Source organism: Mytilus trossulus, chromosome 14 (assembly GCF_036588685.1).
Source record: "Mytilus trossulus isolate FHL-02 chromosome 14, PNRI_Mtr1.1.1.hap1, whole genome shotgun sequence".
NCBI lineage: Eukaryota > Metazoa > Mollusca > Bivalvia > Mytilida > Mytilidae > Mytilus > Mytilus trossulus.
The window spans coordinates 46544529-46568811 of record NC_086386.1 but is presented as its reverse complement, the minus strand read 5'-3'; the positions used below and the strand labels follow the sequence as shown (position 1 = coordinate 46568811).

General features: G+C 32.4%; 2 protein-coding genes across 2 annotated transcripts; both read left to right on the top strand.

Annotated features, from left to right (window-relative positions):
- The first annotated feature begins 3480 nt into the window (after nucleotides 1–3480).
- LOC134696357 (uncharacterized) lies at nucleotides 3481–11671 on the top strand. The gene is made up of 6 exons (XM_063558086.1): nucleotides 3481–3691; nucleotides 4923–5117; nucleotides 5852–6056; nucleotides 6617–6730; nucleotides 8863–8985; nucleotides 10709–11671. The coding sequence occupies exons 2-6, from the start codon at nucleotides 4936–4938 to the stop codon at nucleotides 11474–11476; spliced, it is 1392 nt and encodes a 463-aa protein (XP_063414156.1). The 5' UTR covers nucleotides 3481–3691; nucleotides 4923–4935; the 3' UTR covers nucleotides 11477–11671.
- A 2199-nt stretch (nucleotides 11672–13870) lies between these two features.
- Nucleotides 13871–20915, top strand: LOC134695991 (uncharacterized). Its single transcript, XM_063557499.1, has 8 exons — nucleotides 13871–13919; nucleotides 14857–15226; nucleotides 16703–16904; nucleotides 17184–17306; nucleotides 17882–17920; nucleotides 18353–18379; nucleotides 19031–19141; nucleotides 20214–20915. Exons 2-8 carry the CDS (start codon nucleotides 14859–14861, stop codon nucleotides 20667–20669), a joined length of 1326 nt encoding a protein of 441 aa, XP_063413569.1. The 5' UTR covers nucleotides 13871–13919; nucleotides 14857–14858; the 3' UTR covers nucleotides 20670–20915.
- The last annotated feature ends 3368 nt before the right edge of the window (nucleotides 20916–24283 follow it).

Here is a 24283-nt window from a genome sequence, read left to right as displayed (position 1 = left end):
AAATAATAAGGCTTTTTTTTGCCTCAGGAATATATTACCTTAGCAGTATTTGGCAAAACTTTTTAACGTTGATGAGTCTTTACGAGACAAAACGTGCGTCTTGTGCATATACTCAAATTTCTATCCTCGTATCTATGATGAGTTGATTTACTAAGTATATGCAACAGTTTTTGCTATTTAATTTAAGATGTAACCAAAATATTTTTTCCCAAACGAAAATTAATGCGAATGACGTAAATAAAAACTGTAGTGATCCTTGAGTGTACGCATAATGCTTTACAAAGGCAAAATGTCGTAAAAAGGTAAAATTACAAAAATACTGAACTCCGAGGAAAATTCAATCGGAAAATCACTAATCAAATGGCAAAATCAAATGACAAAACACACCAAAAGAATGGACAACAACTGCCATATGCCTGACATAGTGCAGGCATTTTTAAATGTAGACAATGGTGGATTGAACCTGTTTTTTAGCGCTAACCCTCTCACTTGTATGAGAGTCGCATCGAATTCCGTTATATTTACAAAGAAGCGTGAACAAAACAGACATGATAAATAAAATTGTAAATATAATCCGTCAATATTATTTTTTCTTATTTCATTGTCATGTTATGCAATTTTCATTTCACAGTAAATATCACTTTCAGTATTAAGAATTTATACTTTAAAAACTTAAAATTATGATTTTGGAGTTATACATTTGGAATAAAAAGACTTATAGTTAAAATATGAGAATACTAATGTATAACATTTGTATGAAGTACATAAAAAGAACACTATGCGATTATACTTCTTCATAATCTCTGTTGTTCCTTGAAAAACTTCCAATGACGCATCCACCAATCCACAGCGCAGCGAAACCAGTCATAAATAGTCCTGTCAATAGTGCCTCCATATCTTTGCAATTCCTATTAATGAGTACACACGAAATAGTTACACACAAAATTCCAAGGAGAGTCCAAATTAAAATGCAACAAGACTTTAAACAAACACTCAATCCTGAACATAAACTGATTCCTGAAAACATTATTGTACAAGCAGCAACAATCAGAAGAACTGATATCAGCCATTTTTCGCTATTGTCCTTGCAATGACTCCCTTGTGTAAACTCTGCTGCAAGAATGAATATTATTCCAGTGAGTGTCCAGAATATTGAACATGACCATTTAAGACAGCTCGTTCCGGTTCCACACACGCACAGAACCATAGACATGATAGTACTTCACTTTCAGTCTTAATATTTTCCCATTATAAATAACGGTTTATAATTACACATATAAGATTATATGTAACTGCGTTTGTAAATTATATGTGTTAGATAATAATATAACTTGAAATCGTTGTGATTTATTTTATCTCGCTGTTCCCGAGTAAAGCATCTTGATAATACAATATGAAGTTATATTTAATTTAGTATTAACAAATTATTCGAAACTAATAGTTTCACTTGTAGACATGTAAAATATATTACCTATTAGCGCTTACCTCTTTTTACGTTTATTCAATCTTTGAACATATTTATGTATTTGAATGCAAAAAAAAATTCGACAACATATAAGGGAACTAGTTTGTTGGAAAACCCGCTTTAGACAACTTTTACAAGATCTTTTGCATACAGTAATAGGTATAAAAAGCCACAACTTTAAACTTCATTAACATATATAGTTTTTTCCAATAGAGACATAGAAATTTTAATATGTATATAACTATCATTATTATAGCAGTAAAGCGATGTTCCAATGATACATCTATCTACCAAATTTCAAATTCGGTTGATGTAGATATTTAAGGCAATTGTGTGACCTTCAACAATGAGAAAACCCGTCGGTAAAGTTAGGTCTGATACATCTACCTAGTACTTGAATAATGCAACCATATCATAATCAGCCATCAAGTGTCACATATAGTACTGTTTGATTTTAATATCTCTTTTTGTTGGCCCTTTTTTGTGCCATTCTCTTTTTTTACTTTCTTACCCAAAACTTTCCGGAGTGATTCTCCCCTCTGTGGGCCATTGCGTGTTGTGGTTAAAGATGGGGTTTTTTTTTTTTAAAGATTTTCGATATCTAGACCAATTATCTCAGATAAGATATGGTAGATTTTGAATGATGAGTAAAGTTATAACACAAAAAACTACACATTGCATCCGCTATAAAGCGGATACCTATTCGTAGGAATACCGATTATATGTTTATCGTTCTATTACTGTTCTTTTTTCCCACTTCTCGACAGATTTGAGCTTGACGAAGGTAAACTTGATAATGTCTCCTCACACATTGTGACATCGCTGATACCTCCCTCCAGGTAATGTCTGCTTATGTCTCAAAGCCGTGCGTGAAACGAGATAATGGAGCGAATGAGAAGGATGACATAACATAAGGAAGGACGACTATGTAGGATTGTGACCAGGTTTGATCCAGCTCAACTCTGATATTTTATAAAAAAATTACCAATTTATAAGTAAAGAAATAATAGGGAAATGCTGAATAAATTTAATAATTTCATTTTCTAGTATAAGAAAACTGTCTTTCTGTTTATATATAATTATCCCTATCTATAATATCTTTTAATGCTAAAAAGCTAAACGTTTTCATACTCTAGTAATAGCCGTCCTATCAGAAATCCATTCACAAATTCTTTTATGTTCATCTCCATGTTTTTCTTTGATTTTTAAGCTTTTCCAAGTTGCATTCATTTGAGTTAAATTAAATGATCAGCTTTAAGCAATGGAATTCCTATCATCGAACCTCTGTGGCACGTATGTTCAATGGAAAACTTTAATACTGGTCAAATTCTTGCGGCGACCAAATTTATATTCCGATTACATTTGGCGCAAACACTTTTAATATGTGTGAAACTGAAAAGCTAGTAGTTCTGCTAAATCCTTCAAGTATAAACCAAGTGAAGAAAAAAAAAGGTTCCTTTTTAAACAGTCTTTTGAGCTGAGGACAGTGACAGGTTATTTTTGCTTGTATATAAATGTATATATATGCGTGTGTTCACGTGTAAAGTGGAAGTAATATTGAATATTACTTCCATGCCATGACCAATCAGATAGCTTGGTTGTTGTAAGCATATTTCTATTTTTCGCACCGACAAAATGAATATTTATAGAGGATCTAGCATGTATGAATCAAGATTTTTTTTCCATATCAAGTAGATATTCAGAGCAGACGATGTTAGTGTAAATTTGTTTTTACGACGGACGGACGGACGGATGACTGACTAAAGTGGAGATTATATCTCGAACGGCCAATCAGCTAAAATGTATTTAGCTTAGTTTGCATTAAAACAAATATATTATAGTAAGAAATAATAAAACAAAAGCTTACAGATAAGCTAAGGCTAATAAGAATTACGATGTTTATAATGGCAATGATCTGATCTTTCAAATAAGTAAAGAAAATGTAGCACGTAAACATGGTTAAAGAATGTATGTTTGATCAAAGACAACCTAATATAACATGCAGTGTATTTGTATGTATAGTATGTCAACTATACAACGGTCGTTCTATACATGTTGATAGCTTGTGTTATTAAAGATAGGCGATAGGATTGTTTTACTTAAAATCTTTTGTGTTTTACTGTATAGTAATAAATATTGAAATATTGGATATGTATGAATTCACGTGATACGAAAACAAATAATTTAGTGTAATTATGTTTACTGCCTTTGGACATGAAATAACAGGTATGGTTTTACATTTAAAGTACTTTTTAATGTTATAAGTAATAAAAAATGATATAATTTTACATTTCGGAGATCAGGTATTCAATAATTGATACTGAGATTATGTGGTGTCAGCAATTTCTATCAGATAAGATAACGGTAATCAAGACCTCTTGACAAAGTTCAATTTTGCTCTCTCAGAAAATCAATGCGATTATCTTATTTCCCAAAATGAAAAGTTTAAAAACGAAAGTGAAAGTAAAAAAGTGACAAAATTTGTTAAATTTTAGAAAGTAAAAATTAACGATTTAGTGGTTTTATTTAATTTACGAGAATAATGTCTAAGCTTACAAATATTAAATGATCGTACTTAAAAAGAACATATGAGCATATGACGTAACATGCAGTCACTACACTACATAGCCTCGTCTAACATGTCTAAGAGAGTGCATGTTTTATTATTTACACGCTACCTCTATAGGGGCGGACCCAGCCATTTTAAAAAGGGGGGTACCCAACCCAGGACAAAAGGGGTGGGGGAGGGGTGTTCCAACTACATGTCCGTTTTCAAATGCATTGATCGGCCAAAAAAAGGGGGTTCCAACCCCCTGGAAACAGCCCCCCTCCCCCCCACACACACACCCTGGATCCATAAATGCTCTAATCCCGAACTAAAGTGAAATAAGAAGATCAATATGTCAGGGTCTGAATGAGTATCTCGTTTTTCTGTTTTCATTAATTGTATACCATTTAATTACTATTCCATATTTATATTGATCATTATTCTCTTTTGATTTAGCAACTAATTTTGTCATATTCTGTATTTTTTTCTTAACTATTTTTCTCTATCTTTGTTCACCCCCCCCCCCCCTTTATTCTGCGCATTTTGCTAATTATCCTCATTTCTGTAAAACCTCAACCAGACCCACATACATTGTGAGGTTTACACCGAAATATTGGACCAGTCATATGCATTCATAAGGAGTAGAGGGAAATTATTGACACGTATGACTTTAAACTTTCTTTGCATGATTTATTGTCCTTTATGAGCGTTCCTGATGAAGATAAATCCAGAAAAGCGCTTCGGACGCAAAAAAAAATTAAACGTGTTGTTTTCGATTTTGTATGACCTGGAGATGCACAATCAAGAGACTTAAATCCTACACTTCCCACTAAAATAAACAAAAATGTTATTCTTTAATATGACATGCACTTTAGAGATTTATATACTTATATTTTTTGTAATCTAAAGACGGCCTCCACTGATGGCAAAAATATTCAAACGGTTAAGAAGTGGAGGGAAGGAAAGTTTGAAAGAAAGACTTCATGAATTGGAAAAGAAACTTCAAACTCAAGAAGAATGGTATTCTAGACTGGAGAAGAAAAATAAGGACTTGTATGAAGAAAATACTATTCTGAAAAGAGATAAGGATGACCTTCTCAGACGGTATGTTGTCTTCTTGTGCTTTTAGAAATAGACTACCCTGAGTGGTTCTCTTGTATAGTATTTAGAAAACAAACCACTAACCTCCCCATTTAGCATATGTATAAATATAAGGGAAGGTTTTGCTTTGTAAGGTAATCAAGAGAAACTCTACGACACAAATAATAAAAGAAAAATATATATGTAGTTTTGACAGGTGTTGATACAATATGTCATGTCTTAAACGCCACGACAAAGTTGTTGATAAAGCAACAATAGACTTACAGAGATCTGTCATAACTATTTTAAAAGTTCTCCAAATAAAAGAAAAGCTATGACACAAGCAAACACTGACGAACCGCCAAATGCAAATTTGGAAAAATTTAACTATATACCAAAAATCCTTAGTTAAGTACAATTTCAAGCGAGGACGGCAAGTAAAATTTTTTAAATGTTGTATATAATTCCCTGCAAACAATCATACAATGCAATTTAAGTTACTCATTGTGCTAAAAAAAAGCAATCGCCTTCATAGTAACGATGTTTTAGATGTGCTTTCCATGATAAGGGGATTGCAATGCCATACAGTATCAATAACGAACGACAATCTATCTTTTTCAAAACAGTTACATTGATATGCAATGCCGTTCTTTTAAACAACAGACGACAATTCATGTGTGAAATTTCTAATTTACTTCTTTTGTTTTTCCTTCATATGCCTCCCCAAATTTTCAACGTTTTCATTATCAATTATACAGACTAAGCAAGATCGCAGGTGACAACATGACGAAAGGAAATCCAGGTATTGCTGATTTGAGTGACCTAAACAGGCCAACAAAGCTTGGAGAAAAATGGACGTCCCTATACACTGACGAATGGGCTGATGCTTATGAGGAACTACGACACGACGCACAACGAAACCAACCGAAAAGTATCGAAAGGCAGCTTCTGGATATTGTTGCGGTATACATTATTGTCCTTTGTACTAAGCTTTTGTCGATTTTGCTTAATTCATAAAATTTTCATCATTTTGAATTTATTTTAGGGTTGAGGCATAGCTTCTTTGTTGTATGTTGATTTAAAAATTGTTTGCAACTTTCTTTTCACATGTTAAATGTGTTTAACTGGATGACCAATACGTCATTATCATACCGATTTGAGGTCAAATAAACAGAAACTCAGTAATTGTATAGCATATATACTATATTATGGTAGTAGCTGGCGTATCATTTCAACCACTCCATAATTTACATTGACTTCCTCAACAAAAAGCAAAAACATTAATCGTTGAAGTTGCTACGACTGTGAAGTACACACATTCATTTTATTATTTTTATTATTAGATACATAGAATAGTTATTATCTTCTTTTTCGAAGCTAAAGTTTTTTCATCTGCAATTATGATAATAAAAAATCTTTTCTGAACTAGTTGCTGTCGGTACTTTAATGGCATGCTACTAACTAGATTGAATTACAGAATATAAGGTTTCATTGTCATTACATTATTATTGAATTTATTTCAGTTATGCTACAAGAAATGTCATGAGATTGCTGAGGACCAAATACAAAAGGCCAGATTTTCTATGAATGGATTTGAACATTATATCATTGACGACTCTCCAATAGAGAGAAACAGGGTTCGTTACACTATATCGAAATTATAACATGTGATGAATTCATGACTTCAATAATATTCTCAACACATTAAACAAGAGCCTGAATCGCTCACCTTAATTTTTTTGGTTAAATATCTCATCAGTGATTATTTTGGCTTTTCAATTTATTTAAATGTTCTTTGAATCGTCCTTTTTTCTTCAAAAGCAAAAAAAAAAAAATCATTTTCTCCTATGTTCTATTTTAGCCATAGGAGCTATATTTCTCAAAGTGACAAACAAGAAAATAAAATATAAAATTTATACTAGATACTCTAAAACTCATTTAGCCTAAGTTTGGCTGAAATTGATGCAGCAGTTTCAAAGGAGAAGATTTTTAAAAGTAATTCAACATGGTGAACAAATTGTGAAAAACCTTTTTAAAGGGCAATAACTCCTTAAGGGGTCAATTGACAATTTTGGTCAAATTGACTTATTTGTAGATCTTTCTTTGCTTTAACATTTTTGCTATTAACAGTTTAAATGTATCTATAATAATATTTAAGATAATAACCAAAAACTGCAAAATTTCTTTAAAATCATCAACTCAGGAGCATTATACCTGAAAAACCAGTTACCCAATTCGGCTGAAAATTTCAGGACAGGTAGACCTTGGCCTTATAAATACTTTAACATCTTGTCTTATTTGCTCTAAATGCTGGAGTTTTTGAGATATAAGCCAAAAACTGCGTTATACCATGTGTTCTATTTTTAGCCATGACGGCCATGTTTTTTGATGAAATAAAAAATAAAGCACAAACTTTATTTTATTCACCCTACTGATCATTCAGTTGATGTTTGGTTGAATTTGGTTGAGTAGTTTTAGAGGAGAAGATTTTTTAAAGTTAGCAAATTGTGAAAAATTGTCATTAAAGGACAATAACCCCTTAAGGGGTCAATTGACAATTTTGGTCATGATAACTTACTTGTAGATCTTACTTTGCTGATCATTTTGCTGTTTACAGTTTATCTTTATCTATAATAATATTCAAGATAATGACCAAAAACTGCAAAATTTCCTTAAAAATACCAATTAAGTGGCAGCAACCCAACAATGGGTTGTTTGATTCATCTGAAAATTTTATGGCTGATAGATATTGACCTAATGAACATTTTTACCCCATGTTAGATTTGCTCTAAATGCTTTCGTTTTTTAGATATAAGCCAAAAACTGCATTTGACCCCTATGTTCTATTTTAAGTAACGGCGGCCATGTTTTTTGACGGATCAAAAATCTAAGCACACACTTTGTGCAGGATAATCAAAGGAACAATCATGCTAAGTTTCATCCAAATCCATTCAGTAGTTTCAAAGGAGAAGATTTTTTCAAGTTAGCAAATATGATGAACAAATTGTGAAAAATTGTCATTAAAGGACAATAACGGGTTACCCCTTAAGGGGTCAATTGACAATTTTGGTCATCTTAACTTATTTGTAGATCGTACTTTGCTGATCATTTTTGCTGTTTACAGTTTATCTTTATCTATAATAATATTCAAGATAATGACCAAAAACTGCAAAATTTCCTTAAAATTACCAATTAAGTGGCAGCAACCCAACAATGGTTTGTTTGATTCATCTGAAAATTTCAGGGCTGATAGATCTTGACCTAATGAACATTTTTTCACACCATGTCAGATTTGCTCTAAATGCTTTCATTTTTGAGATATAAGCCAAAAACTGCATTTGACCCCTATGTTCTATTTTAAGTAACGGCGGCCATGTTTTTTGACGGATCAAGAATCGAAGCACACACTTTGTGCAGAATAATCTAAGGAACAATCATGCTTAGTTTCATCCAAATTCATTCAGTAGTTTCAGAGGAGAAGATGTTTGAAAAATTGTTAACGACGACAGACGACATCGACGACGACGACGGACGCCAAGTGATGAGAAAAGCTCACATGACCTTTTAGGCCAGGTGAGCTAAAAATTTGTCCTGCCTTATTTTATATCTGTAATCTCTGTCCTGCCTTTTTAATTTTCACTCTATTCGGTCATGCCGTGTTGATTTTTTAGTTTATCCAGACTTTTGTTCTCTAATTGTTATCCTACCTTTTTTACTCAAACTCCTGTCCTGCCTATTGTTTCAAATTTCATCCTTTTATACATTTCAGACTATGATATCACCAACTTCTACCCGACCAACCAGACTTGGTGAAATGTTCATTGATGAAGTACTTAGCAATTATAAAACAAGAAGGAAACATGACACCGATTGGATTCAATCCGTCCAAAGGGTAATCGTTTATCTTTATGAAAAAATAGAAACCACACTATGTAATCAAAAGTCTTCAACAAGTCAATTAGAATAACGTGTAAAATAACGCTTTCTGAATTTCATTCGTACAAAGCGATTTTGTGTAAATTTACCTTCATCAGAAACGCCGAAACCAACACCAAAAGATTCCAGGATAGTACAATTATATACAAACGATAGGAGCTTTTTGGCCAAAAGATAATAGTTATTCTAAGGTAAAATATACGGAAGCGTTTAAGCGCAACACATTTTTTTTCTTACTTTTCTTCCTATGTATAACGCAAACCTTTGCGATATAACGCAAACCGTTGCGAAGTAACGCAAATATTTGTTTTTATCTTATTTCTTATTCAAGATTCAAAGGAAACAAAAATGGAGGAGGCTGTATATATTAAAATTCATCACCTGTGTAGTCATTGCAAAGTAAAATACTTGAATAATTAGAACATATCATTGACTAATAAGAGCAAAATAATATAAGACGATGTGGTATGAGTGCCAATAAAAAAACTCTCCTTCTAAGACACTATTCGTAAAAGTAAACCATCATAGACCAAAGTACTGTCTTCAACACGGAGCATTTAATTGCTCACACCGAATAGCAAACTATAAAGGCCCCCAAAACAATATCCATGTTACTACTAGTATATATATTACAACGAAAATTGAGTAAATTGAGGTTACACCGAAGAAAAAAAAAATAACCCTGCTAATATAGCTATAACCGAATATAAATATACTTCCAAAGTAAGATCCCGTTTGAGAAGTGTGTAAAGTTGGTTAGATTTAAACAAGCTACCCTTTGACTATAAATGTACAGAATGAAGATGTTTCATGTTTTATTAGTAAAATTATGTTCTTTCCATTAGAAGAACTACCCAAGCATCTTAAAAATACTTCACTATACATTCTTTCAAATAATCTTTATCATATTCTGAGATTTTAAAAAACGATTTCTTGCATCAAAATAAAAAAAATGTTTCCTTATAAATAATTCATTTTAAAGCAGAAAGATCATTTTGTCTAATTGACTTGGATGTTTTACATTTATATGACATTGTATTTTATCTTTTAACTTAAATATGCCTATATAGTGTACTAAATTTATTTTCGTGTTAAATTATATACTTTTCTGATGCACAAATCAGTCTTAATTTATGTATAATTGAACTTCAAGTCTGCCCATATTTCTTGGCATTTTTGATATAATGATTTGACCTTGGATGTATATTTCTTTTTTTTTATCTTCTAGTAAAGCACAGCCGAAATGAACGACAGACAGACATATACATACAAAACTTAAGGAATAATTGAAATCAAAATATTTGCGTTATAATGCAAAGGTTTGCGTTTCGCAATGATTAGCGTTATTTCGCAATGATTAGCGTTATTTCGCAAAGGTTTGCGTTAAAACGCAAAGATAGGAAGAAAACAATAATGTGTGGCGCTAATACGCTTCCGTACAAATATGTTACCTTAGTTTCTTAATAATGTCTTCATTCATCAACTTAGTATGGTCTTTATCAAGCTAGTTTTAAGACATTTTGTTTTTCATTTAAGCTTTTGAAACGGAAGAAGATACCAAAGCTAACTTTACCTTTGCACTACCGACGACAGACTGAAGATACATAAAATATTTATTTTTCTTCTAATAAATGTCTTCAATTGTAACTGCCTATTTCATTAATGCATCTCCTTTTCAGAAACTTGTTTTCCATATCTCACAGAAAGGAATACAGCTGCCTAAAGTTCTCGACTTTACAAGAAAATGTGCCGAATTGTGTTGGTTCATGTGCGTCAATGAACCACCCCTTGTGCTGGAATATGAAAACATTGAAGGGAACCCGATTGATCGTAGTAAATTTAATCTCTATGACAGGAATGGTAGTGTCGCTGAGTATGTTGTTTGGCCCGCTTTACTGTTACATAAACATGGACCAATCTTAGCAAAAGGGGCAGTACAGCCCCTACAATTATATAACAGTCCAACTGTTTATAAACCAACGCCAACGCCACCAGCACATGAAAGCAGAATTCGTGTAATGAGCAAAACACTTCGCGGACCAACCCCAAACTCACACAGAGATCAGGACTCTAGAGGTTATTCATCAAGAATTTCGGATAAGCATTATTCATCCATGCGACTAGATAGACTTAGCAAGAGTTCAGGAAATGCTAGAGAACCGCAAAGACAGGGGATCATATATTACAATGAAAAAGCAAATATGATACTTAATGATAGAGTTTCTCCTCACTTCCATGGTCAGCAACCATCAAGTTATAATTTTGCCAATGCAAAGGAAATTACCGTCCACCAGACTCCGAGGTCAAGGGTTTCAAATTTCGATGACCGTATTTTAATAGGTAGAAATAAAACGTCTATGGTTGTCCAACACGCAGCCAAACAAGACTTTGCAAAAGCAGTGTATGGACCTCAAAAGATTTTCGTTGCTAATCAAACTGCAGTGTAGTATTAAGACAAAATCCGAAACAGTGTTCACATCATGCTTCCATTCTTTGTAGAGAACGGAAAGTATGATCCGAACGATAACGCTGTATAGGGTTTGGTATTACGAGTGTGAAAATCAAAATTGAAATTGTTTTAAACAATTAAATGTTATTCTAAAAAATGATAAATAATTTATGTTTATATTAAACATTGATAAAACAAAATACTCTGCAAACCGGTGTATAAAACTAAAAACGTTGAGTTATCTTTTATATTCAAAGTAAAAACATATGGTATGTTTGCCAATGGAACAAATATCTCCAAATGACCAATTGTCATAGATGAAAGGAACCGCAGTTTAATATTGCGCGGCATTCAGTAGTTGTCTTTTTTAAGATTTCTGTTTTTGTTGCTCTGTTGTCTTTCATTAATTTGTTTTTTGTTGTCAAGAATTTAATATCTTTTTGAAAGAGTTGCATCGTATCTGACTAGGATAACAAGTCATATTCATTCTTTATGTTTCTTATTATAAAAAAAGAAGATGTTGTATGCAATGAGACAACTATCAACCATATGCAAAATGACATACAAATGATAAACTATAGGTCACAAAACGGCTTTTACCAATGAACGACACTCATACATAAGCTATAAAAGGCCTCTAAATGACAAATGTAAAACAATTCAAACGAGAGAACGAACGCCTGATTTGTGTACAAATCAACTCATCCTAGATACCCGGATTGAATTTTGTATTTACGCCAGACCAGCGTTTCGTCTACTCACATCTCACGAATTACCAGAGACGTTCAAATAAAAAAAAAACAGAGAAAAGCCAAATAAACATGATAAAGTACGAAGTTAAAAAGCATTCAGATCCAAAAATGACCTATATAAGGTAATGTATTCCTAAGGTAGAAAAGCCTGAAAAAAATGCAAAAGTGTTGTAAACAGTTGATTTATAAGTACAAAATGTATGACCATATCAATGATAATTCATGTTAGCACAGATGTGATGACTACTGGACTGGTGATAACCTCCGGAAAGTAAAACTCCACCAGCAGTAGCATCTATCCAGTGGTTGTAAATAAACTCATCATAAATACCAAGATTGAATTTTGTATATACGCCAGACGCGCGATTCGTGAACAAAAGACTCATCAGTGACGCTCGAATCCAAAAAATTTTATAACAAAAAGGCAATACGAAGTACGAAGTCAAAGAGCATTGAGGACCAAGATTCATAAATAATTTGCCAAATACAGCTAAGGTAATATATTTCTGAGGTAGAAAAGCCTTAGTATTTAAAAAAAAAAAGTTTTGAAAACAGTAGATTTATAATTATGTCCATATCAATAATAATTTGTGTCAGCACAAAAGAGCTGACTACTGGGCTGGTGATACTCTCTTTAAATTAAAACTCTACCAGCAGTGGCATCATCCCAATGGTTGTAATAAGACTAATCATAGATACAAGGATTAAATTTTGAATTTACGCCAGAAGCGCGTTTTGTCTACAAAAGACTCATCAGTGACGCTCAAATCCGAAAAAGCAAAATAAATTACGAAGTTGAGAAGCATTGAGGAACAAAATTAAAAAAAAAATTGCCAAATACAGCTAAGGTAAATAAAGGCAACATTAGTATACCGCTGCTCATAAATCCATGGACAAAAAACAAAATCGGGGTAATAAACTAAAACCGAGGGAAACGCATTAGATATAAGAGGAGAACAACGACAAAACACTAAATTGTAACACTCACAGAAACGGACCGAGCATCAGACAAAATCTCACTAAAATAACAAATATAACATCAAAACCATTTACATGAATTTGGGATAGCAAAGTACCGTAACACGTCTTATTGCAATGTGAATTTACACTCAAAAATAAGAGAAAACAAACGACGCAACGTAAAAATGTAACACACACACAGAAACGAACTACAATATAACAATGGCCATATTCCTGACTTGTTACAGGTCATTTTTACAGGAAAAAATGGTGGGTTGAACCTAGTTTTGTGGCATGCCAAACCTCGCACTTTTATGGCCATGTGAAATATAACATCAAAATGAAAACACAACACCACATGACTACAATATAAATAAATTGGAGAACACAATTGACAAAAAATCACACGAACAACAGCCAACAAAAGGCAACAAGATCAAAATTTTAATACGCCAGAAGTCCAGTTTATCCACACAAGACCCACTAGTGACGCCCAGATACAAAAGTTTGAAAGCCGAAAAAAGTACAAAGTTGAACAGCATCGAGAACCAAAAGATCAGAAAAGTTGTGCCAAAAACGGCAAAGATTTTCGTAAAGCGTCATTTCTGTCTTTATGAAACATACATTTAAATAACTTTTTGATCATGTGATATCATGGTGTCATAACTATCTATATCAATTTCCTGAATTACTTCCTGTTTGTCAATGCAGCTAGTTGGGGTACCATTGGTAAGTGACGTCATATTTGTTTTATCAAACGTGTTAAACCAATAAATATAGAAACGACCATAATAAATAATGTATAAGAAAAATTGAAAACTAACCATTGTCAATTATACCACATCTCACTGTTTTATATCGAAATAAAATAATTGTATGAAACGAAAGTAGATTTTTTTTCAAATAAAGGTTATTGCCATTGATAGTTGAATCATTGACAAACCGCACATTCTTCTTGATGTATTTTTGTTGATGTTTCTCTTTTTCTCCCTCCCCCCATTTTTCTCTATTTTGCCTGTCTACCCATACGAACCTTCCGTTATATCATATCTCCTTATTTTGATATAGCTGACTTCTACAAAAAATAAACAAAATAAGGGATTCCAGAAAAAATGAGCAATTATAAGTTATCTAGTGAGACATTGTTTGTTACATATTTCGACGTCGGAATGGATTATGCTGATGAAATATAAAAGAGAAAGAGGGGGAAAGTATACCAGAGAAACAGTCACACTAAACAAAAATCGAAAATAAACTGACAACAACGCCATAGCTAAAAATTAAGAAAAAGTCAAAAAGACAAATAAATGTACACAACAACATAGAAAACTAAAGACTGAGCAACACGAACCCCACCAAAAAATGGTGGGGGGATCTCAGGTGGTCCGAAAGAATAAGCATATCCTACTCCACCTGTGGCATCCGTCGTATTGCTCATATTATTACAAACCCGATAAATAGTCTTTTTTTTATCTCATGCATGATAAATAAAGTTATTATATTATTTAACTTAACGCCGCTAGCATACGAATTATGCTCGGTTTTTTTCTCACTTTAATCTTCGATTATTTAAACGAGGAATTCCAGCATTCTGAGTTGCCACTACTGGTTCCCCTTCAATTTTTTTAGTGACTTCACCATACTTATGTTTCGTGTTTTTAAATAGAAATGGGCAGTGATTGGAGTATGTCGAGAGCACATCACGATCCAATGATGGAATCAGTCAGAGCCAAGTGGAATTCAGATGAAGACACAAGGAAAGTTGTTGGTACATTTGTAGAAGAACAGAAGAAACTGAAAGTAGACATTGGGAATTTAAAAGAGAACGAGAAAAAATTACTGGAAGTGAATAGGAATATGCATGCAACATTTAATGATTGTTTGGCTGAACAAGAACGACTAAAAAAAGAATTGTCGGCTTTAAAACATGAAAACATGGAATTGGGGAAACAACTTGATACGAAACAACAGAAGAACCAAGAACTGACGAAAGACAATGACATTCTTTCAAATGAAAAAGAGAACGCTCTTTCCAGGTATAACATCAATAAACTTTAATAGCATTGGTATCGTTTGCCCCTCTTTTGATATCGCAAAATAGAATTGTTTTATAATGAGGGAAAAGCCTAAAAAGACGTTCAAAATTTATTTGACCCGTATAATTTATGTTTATGATAATAAGGTAAGAAACCAAAATGAAAAAAAACCCACAAACAATCAGAAAAGTTCATTCAGCTAAAATTAAATGACTGTTTTAGTGAAATTCCGAGCATTGGAATTTTAATCGAAACTAAATGAATTACACATCTGAGGCCTATAAAAGTGGAGTAGACCCATTAGCATCAAAAACTTCATATCATCTTTCATAGAAAAGCATTTGTACTTATTGGCAAAATTAACCTTATACCATTCAACAAAGGGATATCTAAAATATAAGTTTTACAGTCTCATATGGCCTAGAATGTCTCAGTTTGTTCAATCATCTTACAAAAAAACAACAGAGTTTAACTCATAAATTAGATAATTTGAAGAACATGTGCCGCTCAATTATGACTGTGTGCAGCTTTAACAATCGATATGTTTGTGTTATAAATTAGTAAAAAATCGTCATTAAAGAGGAAAACTCCAATAAATATTGTCATACGATATCGGCAATGTTTGACTTGTTTGAATAATTATCTTCTCTGGATTTTGTAACTCAAAGTTTCTCTGTTATGGTTTACAAGATATAACCAGACATGGAGAGAAAAAATGGTATCATTGAAGGTTAATAACTCCCAAAAGAAGTCGTCTGACAGTTTTAATACAAAACAAACAATAGGTAGAAATCATCACCCCCAACTTTTGAGCTCGTATCATTTTCTCAATATATAGAATTAAAGGCTTTTTTGAGATAATAGGCAGGATTTTAATGTTATCCCTATGTTCTATATTAGTGATGTTGGTCATGTTGTTTGACAAGTGGGTTTACCGGACGAATTTTGTAAATGAGTTACTCTAGTTATGATTGTGGCAAAGTTTGGCTCAATTTGGCCGAGCAGTTTCAGAAAAGATTTAATTACGATTACGGATGAAGGCATAGAAAGATTGCGGAGTTGGGACATACAAGTTAGAAAAAAAAACCAAAAAAAACCTACCATCCGCGAAAGCTTTGAACAAATGTTAGCTTTTCTAGTAGGACAAATATTTCAATAATAAAAAAAACTGACATTGAATACAAAACACACAGCATAATGTGAAACAGTACATGTAATGTATCAAACAGTAAAATCAGAATAATACTGCCCTCTGTGGAAATTTCAAAACGGAAAGTTCATGATCAAATGGCAAAATGAACAGCTCAAACATATCAAACAAATGGAAAACAACTGTCATATACTTGACTTGGTATTTGTATTTTCTAATGGGGAAAATGGTAGATTGAACATGGTTTTATAGCCATCTAAACCTCTCACTTGTATCACAGTTGTATCAAACTGTTACTGTAGATTTTTGCCATTGTTTGTTTTCAGACTAAGTAAAATAGCTGGTATTCAACTTACAAAAGGAAACAGTGATATAACTGATCTTAGTGATGCTAATAGGCCAACAAAACTGGCAGAGAAATGGTCTAGTTTGTATACTGATGAATGGACAGATGCATTTGATGAATTTCAAACAATCAAGGAAAATCAGAACTCTGCAATTGAAAAGGAACTGTGCTCAATTGTTCAGGTACATTTAAAAAATAAGATTTAAAAGGTCTGGCGGGAGGAATTATTTTCCTTTCAAGTACATATTTCCAAGCAAAGCATAAAAAAGAGTCAAATGTCTCGAGTAAATGGTTAAAATAAAAAATCATATGCATTAAGAAGAGAATCTAACTTTGTTATTTAGAATATAAATGAAGCATATCTCCATTTTTTAACTTAAGCAAGCTCCAAAGTAATTATTATAACTTGATATATGTTTCTAATTTTGAAATTATATATTTTAATTAATTATGTTTATCAGAAATGCTTCAATATTTGCCAAGAAATTGAAAAGAAACAGATGACCGATATCAAAGCACATGTATGGGACATAGCTTGCTGTCTTCACCGACAACCAGACCAATTGGTATCTGCTTCTAAAACTGTAAGCAAGTGTATATATGGTTATGCATCTTTTCTTTATACTTTCAAATTTTGATAGAAACCTGTTGGAAAAAATATCATTTCGATTTCGATTACATCTACCTGAGACCATCGATTGCTTGACAATACCGAGTAGGCAAGGTTGGACAACATGCTTCAAAATTATGTCTTTGTGTGCTATTTTCTGTCGCGAATATCTATCAAGATCAATTCAGAGTCTGCATTATGTGACGAAGAAGGTTCACATGTTTTTAAAGTATATAAGCACTGTATATTATAATACATAGGATATGTCGTTTTCATATACTAGTATACGCGAAAATAATTTACAAATGATGCACTATCCGCTTAACATTAACATCCACCCAAATGGTTGCCTTGCAACTGTTTCATTTATCAAAATGTACCGTGGGGTAATAAACGACCTCATGTAAGACATCATTTTTTTTTTGATAAAATCACACATTTTTTGAGTAACTTTATTATCTAAGTTCGATAAAGAAGAAAAAAATGGGATGTTTTTAACAAATGCATCTTCTCCTTTTATTTCATTTATAAATTCATTAATGATTGTAGAGCCTGTATCCAAAAGTTGTTCAAGACACGCTAAAAAAGGTAAGATGCTATTTTTGAGTCGGCTTGTTTACACGTGGTAGGTACTAAGCAGGATAGAATATTTCTACACAACAACATTGCTTCTGTTTATCATAGTTTATAATGGATTGTAAAAAAATAAACTAAGCCTTGTATTTGAGGAATGCCTTGGAATTACAAAACCTTTTCAGTTTGGATGTAATCCTGATTGAGAATCTTCTTGATTTTAAAAGAATTATAACCTTATGCTATATTCTTCAAGGACTTTTGTATTTAGTGAACTGATTATGGCGTACCAATTTAAATGGCGTTAGCGTCACAATTCATATTACGTTGGAATTACGCAGGCCCTATTACGTATGCAGTCTCTGTCGTTTTCAACTGTTGCATCAACTCTGCATTTTTAAATTTCAGAAAAAAAATTAAACTTTGATTCGTATAATTCTATTCCAGCCTGCAGCAACAGTATCCCCAAACGATGTAAGTATGAATGAAGTTACAACATTCATCCTCATTTATGTAGAATAGAAGGAGACTTTTTTTCTAACAAATAGGGAATATGGTTATCGATGTACAAACAACTATTCATAATGTATGTAGGGGTACGGATCACACAAAAACTAAATTTTTATAGCTATTGTTCACCCGTAATACTCCTGGTTAGCCCGTCACTAAAGATACAACGTTTTGAAACAGAACTTATGCTTCGAATTGAAAATGTTTGAAACTCAAGTTAGACTTGTTTTTTTCTCATTCAGGAAGGTAGACGGGTAATTCCAATTATGTTGGCACCTATTTTAAGTTCAAGGAAAATTCAAAAATATAAGCCGAAATACAAACCCTCAATAAGAATGATACCACGGAAGGCTTTTGGGTGCAATTCGACCTACTTATCTCGGTTCTTAAAGATCAGTATCTAAATAGTTTTACCATATTAAAAATAAAAACGGGTTGATATAATCATTAGCGCTCATGGCGCTATGAGGATTTACCGATTTAAAAGTTTAAAAGATTTATATTTGTAACATATTCACATCTTATTTTTTTTATGTATAATTGAAGAGGTTTTAGTTAAAGTCCTTTGCTTTGCGGAACTTTGTTGGACTCATTTTGATCTTTTGTTACGTTTAGGGAATAAATAACGACAAATTACAATCTATACTGAAATGCATGGAGGAATTGATCGAGATCGTTCACGAAAGACGAAAGTACGATAAAAACTTATTGGAATGCGTGAAACAGGTAACTTACAATTTTTTTACTATTTTATCTAAATAAAAATCAATTACATTGGATGTAGAAAACGCTCAAATATGTCAAACTAGAAAACAAACAAACAGTTTATTAAGGAGAGACACAAATGAAAATGTAGATACATGTATATACTAAACCTGATGTCCATACAAAGTGAATTTTACGGAAACATGATGTCATAACAAGCTACTGTAACAGATTATGAGCACAAGTCAATTACATTTATGGTCATTTGTAATTCAGATATTTCATAATGGTAAACCAAATCATGATTCCGTTCGTCAATGTTCGAAAGGAAAGTTTCAACTTTACGGTTTTGGACTATTTGTTCAATATGTCATTGTATCCTACCATAAAGTAAATATTGATACGAAACAATCACCCTTGAATAGCGTTTGAGGATGTACATTCAGATCACGTGATCATGTTAAAACAATCGAAATAAGACTGTTTTCATTAAAAATTATAGAACATGGTCATCGAATATTTAATTATGTTTGAACGCATTACGGTCAAAGTTAGAGTAAATTGACTATTCAGTAATACTTAATAAATAAAAGATATAAATACATTACTTATTAGTTAGGTTAGTACCTTAACCATAAGTTAGACCATTATTTGAAATTCAATCTAGAAAGAGGGAGTCACGTTTAGGTTAAATCTATCAGGCTCCTTTTTAATTAGAAAAACACTATTTCCTTTTAAAACACATTAAATTCATTCGATATGGATAGAAACAAGAATGTGTCACAAGTACACAGATGCCCCATCCGCACTATCATTTTCTATGTTCAGTGGACCGTGAAAAGTGGGTGAAATATCTAATTTGTCATTACAATTGGAAAGATCATATCATAGGAACATGTTTACTAAGTTTGAAGTTGATTAACTACAACTTCATCAAAAACTATGTCGACCAAAAACTTCAACCTGAACGGACGAACGGACGGACGAACGAACGGACGCACAGACCAAAAAACATAATGCCCATAAAAACTTTGATATGGTGTATCATGATCTATGACACAAGATCAGTAAATACATTTATTCTTTTCAACAGGAGTCACTCCGAGAATTTGAGCAGTACAACAAAATGGGAACACAAAGTCAAATCATGAAATTTGTAGAACGATGCACAGAAATGTGCTGGAGCATGGTAATAAAAGAACCACCGATGGCTTTGGTTTTTAACGAAATGGAAGTTACAACGATTGACAAAAACATGTTCTCTGTTTATACAAAAAGCGGTCTTTTCATCGACTTCGTGGTATGGCCAGCTTTGATTTTACACAAAGATGGTCCAATTTTGACGAAAGGTACGGTACAAGGAAAAGAAAATGACACATTCGAAACGGAAATGATAATTTCGAATAGCACAGAAGAAATCACAGAAAAGAAAATGGATTCTCAAAACGAAATTGCACAAAATGGTGACGACAATCTCAAATATATACCACCAGATCAAAACTCGCCTGAAGGTCATGTCATTGAAGAGGACGGTAAAACTGGTCACTGAAAAACATACAAAAGACGTTTTGATATCGAATGCCAACGGGTATTTAATTCGGGTGTGACAGAACAACATGTATAAGTCTACTAAAAGGGACTCTTTGTATATAGAAATATATCATATATAAAAAATAATATATTTTTGAGTTAATGTAAAGATTTCATAGTATTTTGCAGACAGCTGTTGTCTATTCGTCTTTTATGTGTTTTGTCATTTGATTTTGCCATGTGATAAAGGGACTTTCCAATTTGATATTTTTTTATTTTACATTTTGCGATATCCGATGCATATATCATAACGTAAATCTAAAATGTTAACTACTCGCCCGTTTTTTTTACAGTTACATGCATTGTAGGCGTCGCGACAATGGCCGAATATCTGCTAAAATCTATGCAAACTAAGTAAGTGGATAAGCGAAGAGCACACACGGAGTTAAGTATTTGAGGTGTTGGTGGTTAAACTTTTGTAGCTGTTTCCTTTTTCCATTGATTGGCTTCCTTTGAAATATTGTTTATAATTCGTGTGTTTCTCTGTCCTATAGTTTCTCCCATTATTTGTATTTTATTGTAGTCATGTTATTTTTACATTTTAATGTTATATTTCAAATTGCCATAAACAACGGAAGGTGTGGCATGCCACATAACCAGGTTCAACCCACCATTTTTTTTTCTTAAAATATTCCGTACCAAGTCAGGAAAATAGCCATTGTTATATTATAGTTTGTTTCTACGTGTGTTACATCCGCCAACCGTGCCTTGGGACTAGTGATATCTAAATATAAATCCTTTGGAGGACTACCGTTTGATTCTTTTACAAAATTGTATGACTCGATTGTTTGCAGTACAATCAGCTATGGAGCGGCAGTGTGGGGTGATAGAACATTTTCATGTATAAATTCGATACAAAATAAGGCAATTCGTTTTTATATGGGAGTCGGACGGTATACACCTAATGTAGCAGTGAATGGAGATTCAGCCTGGAAACCACCTTGTGTAAGGCAGTGGCGAACTTTTATTGATCATTGGAATCGTTTAAGGTATATGAACACTGATCGACTTAATAAAAGAATTCATAACTGGGCGGAACATTGTTTTAGGCGTTATAAAGCATGTAAAAATTCGAATTACAGACTTAATCAGCAGTTTGACTCGTGTAATATTAGTGACTGGTATAATGACACGAACATTCACAAAAATACGGTGTTAGCGAAAATAGAAGATAAACTTTTAACCGATTTTAGAAATAAGTGGATGGAAGATCTACATAGAGTTTCTGCAAGACGTTTGGATGGAGGTAGTAACAAATTAAGGGCATATAGAACATTTAAAACCGAAATTAGTTGTGAACTTTATATAAAAACACTATGATCTCCTGCTCAACGTAGAGCATATTCGCAATTCAGATGTGGGGTTGCACCCATACGAATCGAAACCGAGCGCTTCGAACGTTTACCAATGCATAAACGGACTTGCTTTATGTGTGAAAATAAAACTAAAACTGAGGAACATGTACTAATTGAATGTCCGCTTTATGACGATTTAAGGAACGAACTTAATGAATATATAAACAGTGTAGATGAGAACTTTAACACGTTGACGAACCATGAGAAACTGTCTTTTGTGTTGGGATGCCAAAACGTTAATGTTATTTACAAATGTGCCAAAACCTGCAAATCTATTTTAGACAGGAGAAATTTTGATATCGATAATTTTTTTAGACTGATAAATTTTTGTAATTTGTTTTAGAAGTTTTAAATAAGTGCATGTACATAGTTTTTATTTTAATGTCCTTCTATTGTTTGATGAAATTTTACTTTTTGTCTCTCATAATTCTTTTAAGAATGGCATTAATATATATTTATGTTTTATGATATATGCAAATATTATATTGTGTATATTAATGGTGAGACGTTTATAAACTATCTATCTATCTACATTTTAATGATTCTGTTGTGTCGTTGTCCGTTACTTATATTTGATGCGTCTACTCAGTTTTAGTTTGTAACCCGGATTTATTATTTTCTCAATCGATTTATGAGTTTCGAACAGCAGTATACTACTGTTGCCTTTATTTAAAAATAAATAACAAAGAAATGAAATTTACGCAGCGTTAAAACATTTTTGATCCGTCACACTAAAACTCAATTTCACACTGTCAACATGCTTCTGATTGTGGAATTAACTCATATAAAAAAGCACGCATTTTCATCGCCATTTTAATATCATTGAAACCGACATTCTCTTATAATGTATCTAACCATCTCATAGATAAACACTGACAGCGCCATGACGTATAGGTGTATGATATAAACAATAAAGACTCACAACAATTTTGAGCTAAATCACTAGAGGATACACATATGTAACATCAGATTCATTTATTGCAGATCGCATTAAAGTCATGCACAATAAACAATGATAAATAAGGACCACAAAAATACAACACAGAAATCTAAAAGCACACACAATACGAATTCCACTAGATTGAATACCGATGAACTCATTCAAATAATTCATAGAATTCAAAACATTTAGCTGCATAATCAAGTTTGTAATCTTTTTAAAAACTTGTTTACTCCATTACGAGGAAAACTAATATTTATTGACCAGATCGGTTTAGGTCGTGCCAAAATACAGTTGGCTGTGAAAAAGATAAAAAAAAATATAGTTCGTTTTGAAAGAGAGAGAAAATACTGTTTAAGTTTACAATATGTGAATTGTGCAGTGGGGAAATTAATAGCGGTAACAGCAGAATATATAATATCTTTACTGACAATACATCACTTTGCTGATTATTCTTAAATATGTTTGCCCTAACTGCTTATTCATATGCAAAATGTGCACATTCCAGTGACATGTACAGTCAAAAGGGAAAGAAATCATGAATAGTAATTAAGGAATATATTCCTAAGGTTTAATTCGATATTTTCTATATAATAGAATGCTTTAACAATTCAGGAATATGACAGTTGTTTATTAATCGTTTGACGTATCTTAGATTTTGATTTTGCAATTTGTCACTCGACTTTCCGTTTTGAATTTTCAATGGAATTCGGTATTTTTGTTATTTTACTTTTCTCGATTAACCGAATTTACTTATGCTTTCTATAGCCTACTCAGGTTACTTATATCGGATTACTATATGACCATCCGCAGTCTTTGGAGGTCACATTGATAGTTAATTCGAAAGCGTCTAGACTTAAATACACACTTAAACCTGATGCATATCATCGAACATATGTAACGTAAATCGTTTGTTTTAGACTTTTTATGATTTGTATATACGTTTAAGTATGTAATGTATCAAATATGAGAATTAAAGATAAATAGGTGGGCATGTATTTGACAACCAATGACCATCCAATTTATAAAAAAAAACAGTAACCTTCATATAAGTTTAACAGTGACTGAAACACTTATTGCATTAAAAGTGATACAGAAAGGGGTTGATAAAATACCATATCTCCTTTAATAATTCAAATAACGACATATACGACCCATTTAAATAATGTATTTTTTTATCAAATCGCTTGATCTCGTGATAATTCACCAGTATTTATTTTGACATACATTTATGAAGAAATTTATGTGGAAATTTTACTTATTTTCTGCTTATATAGA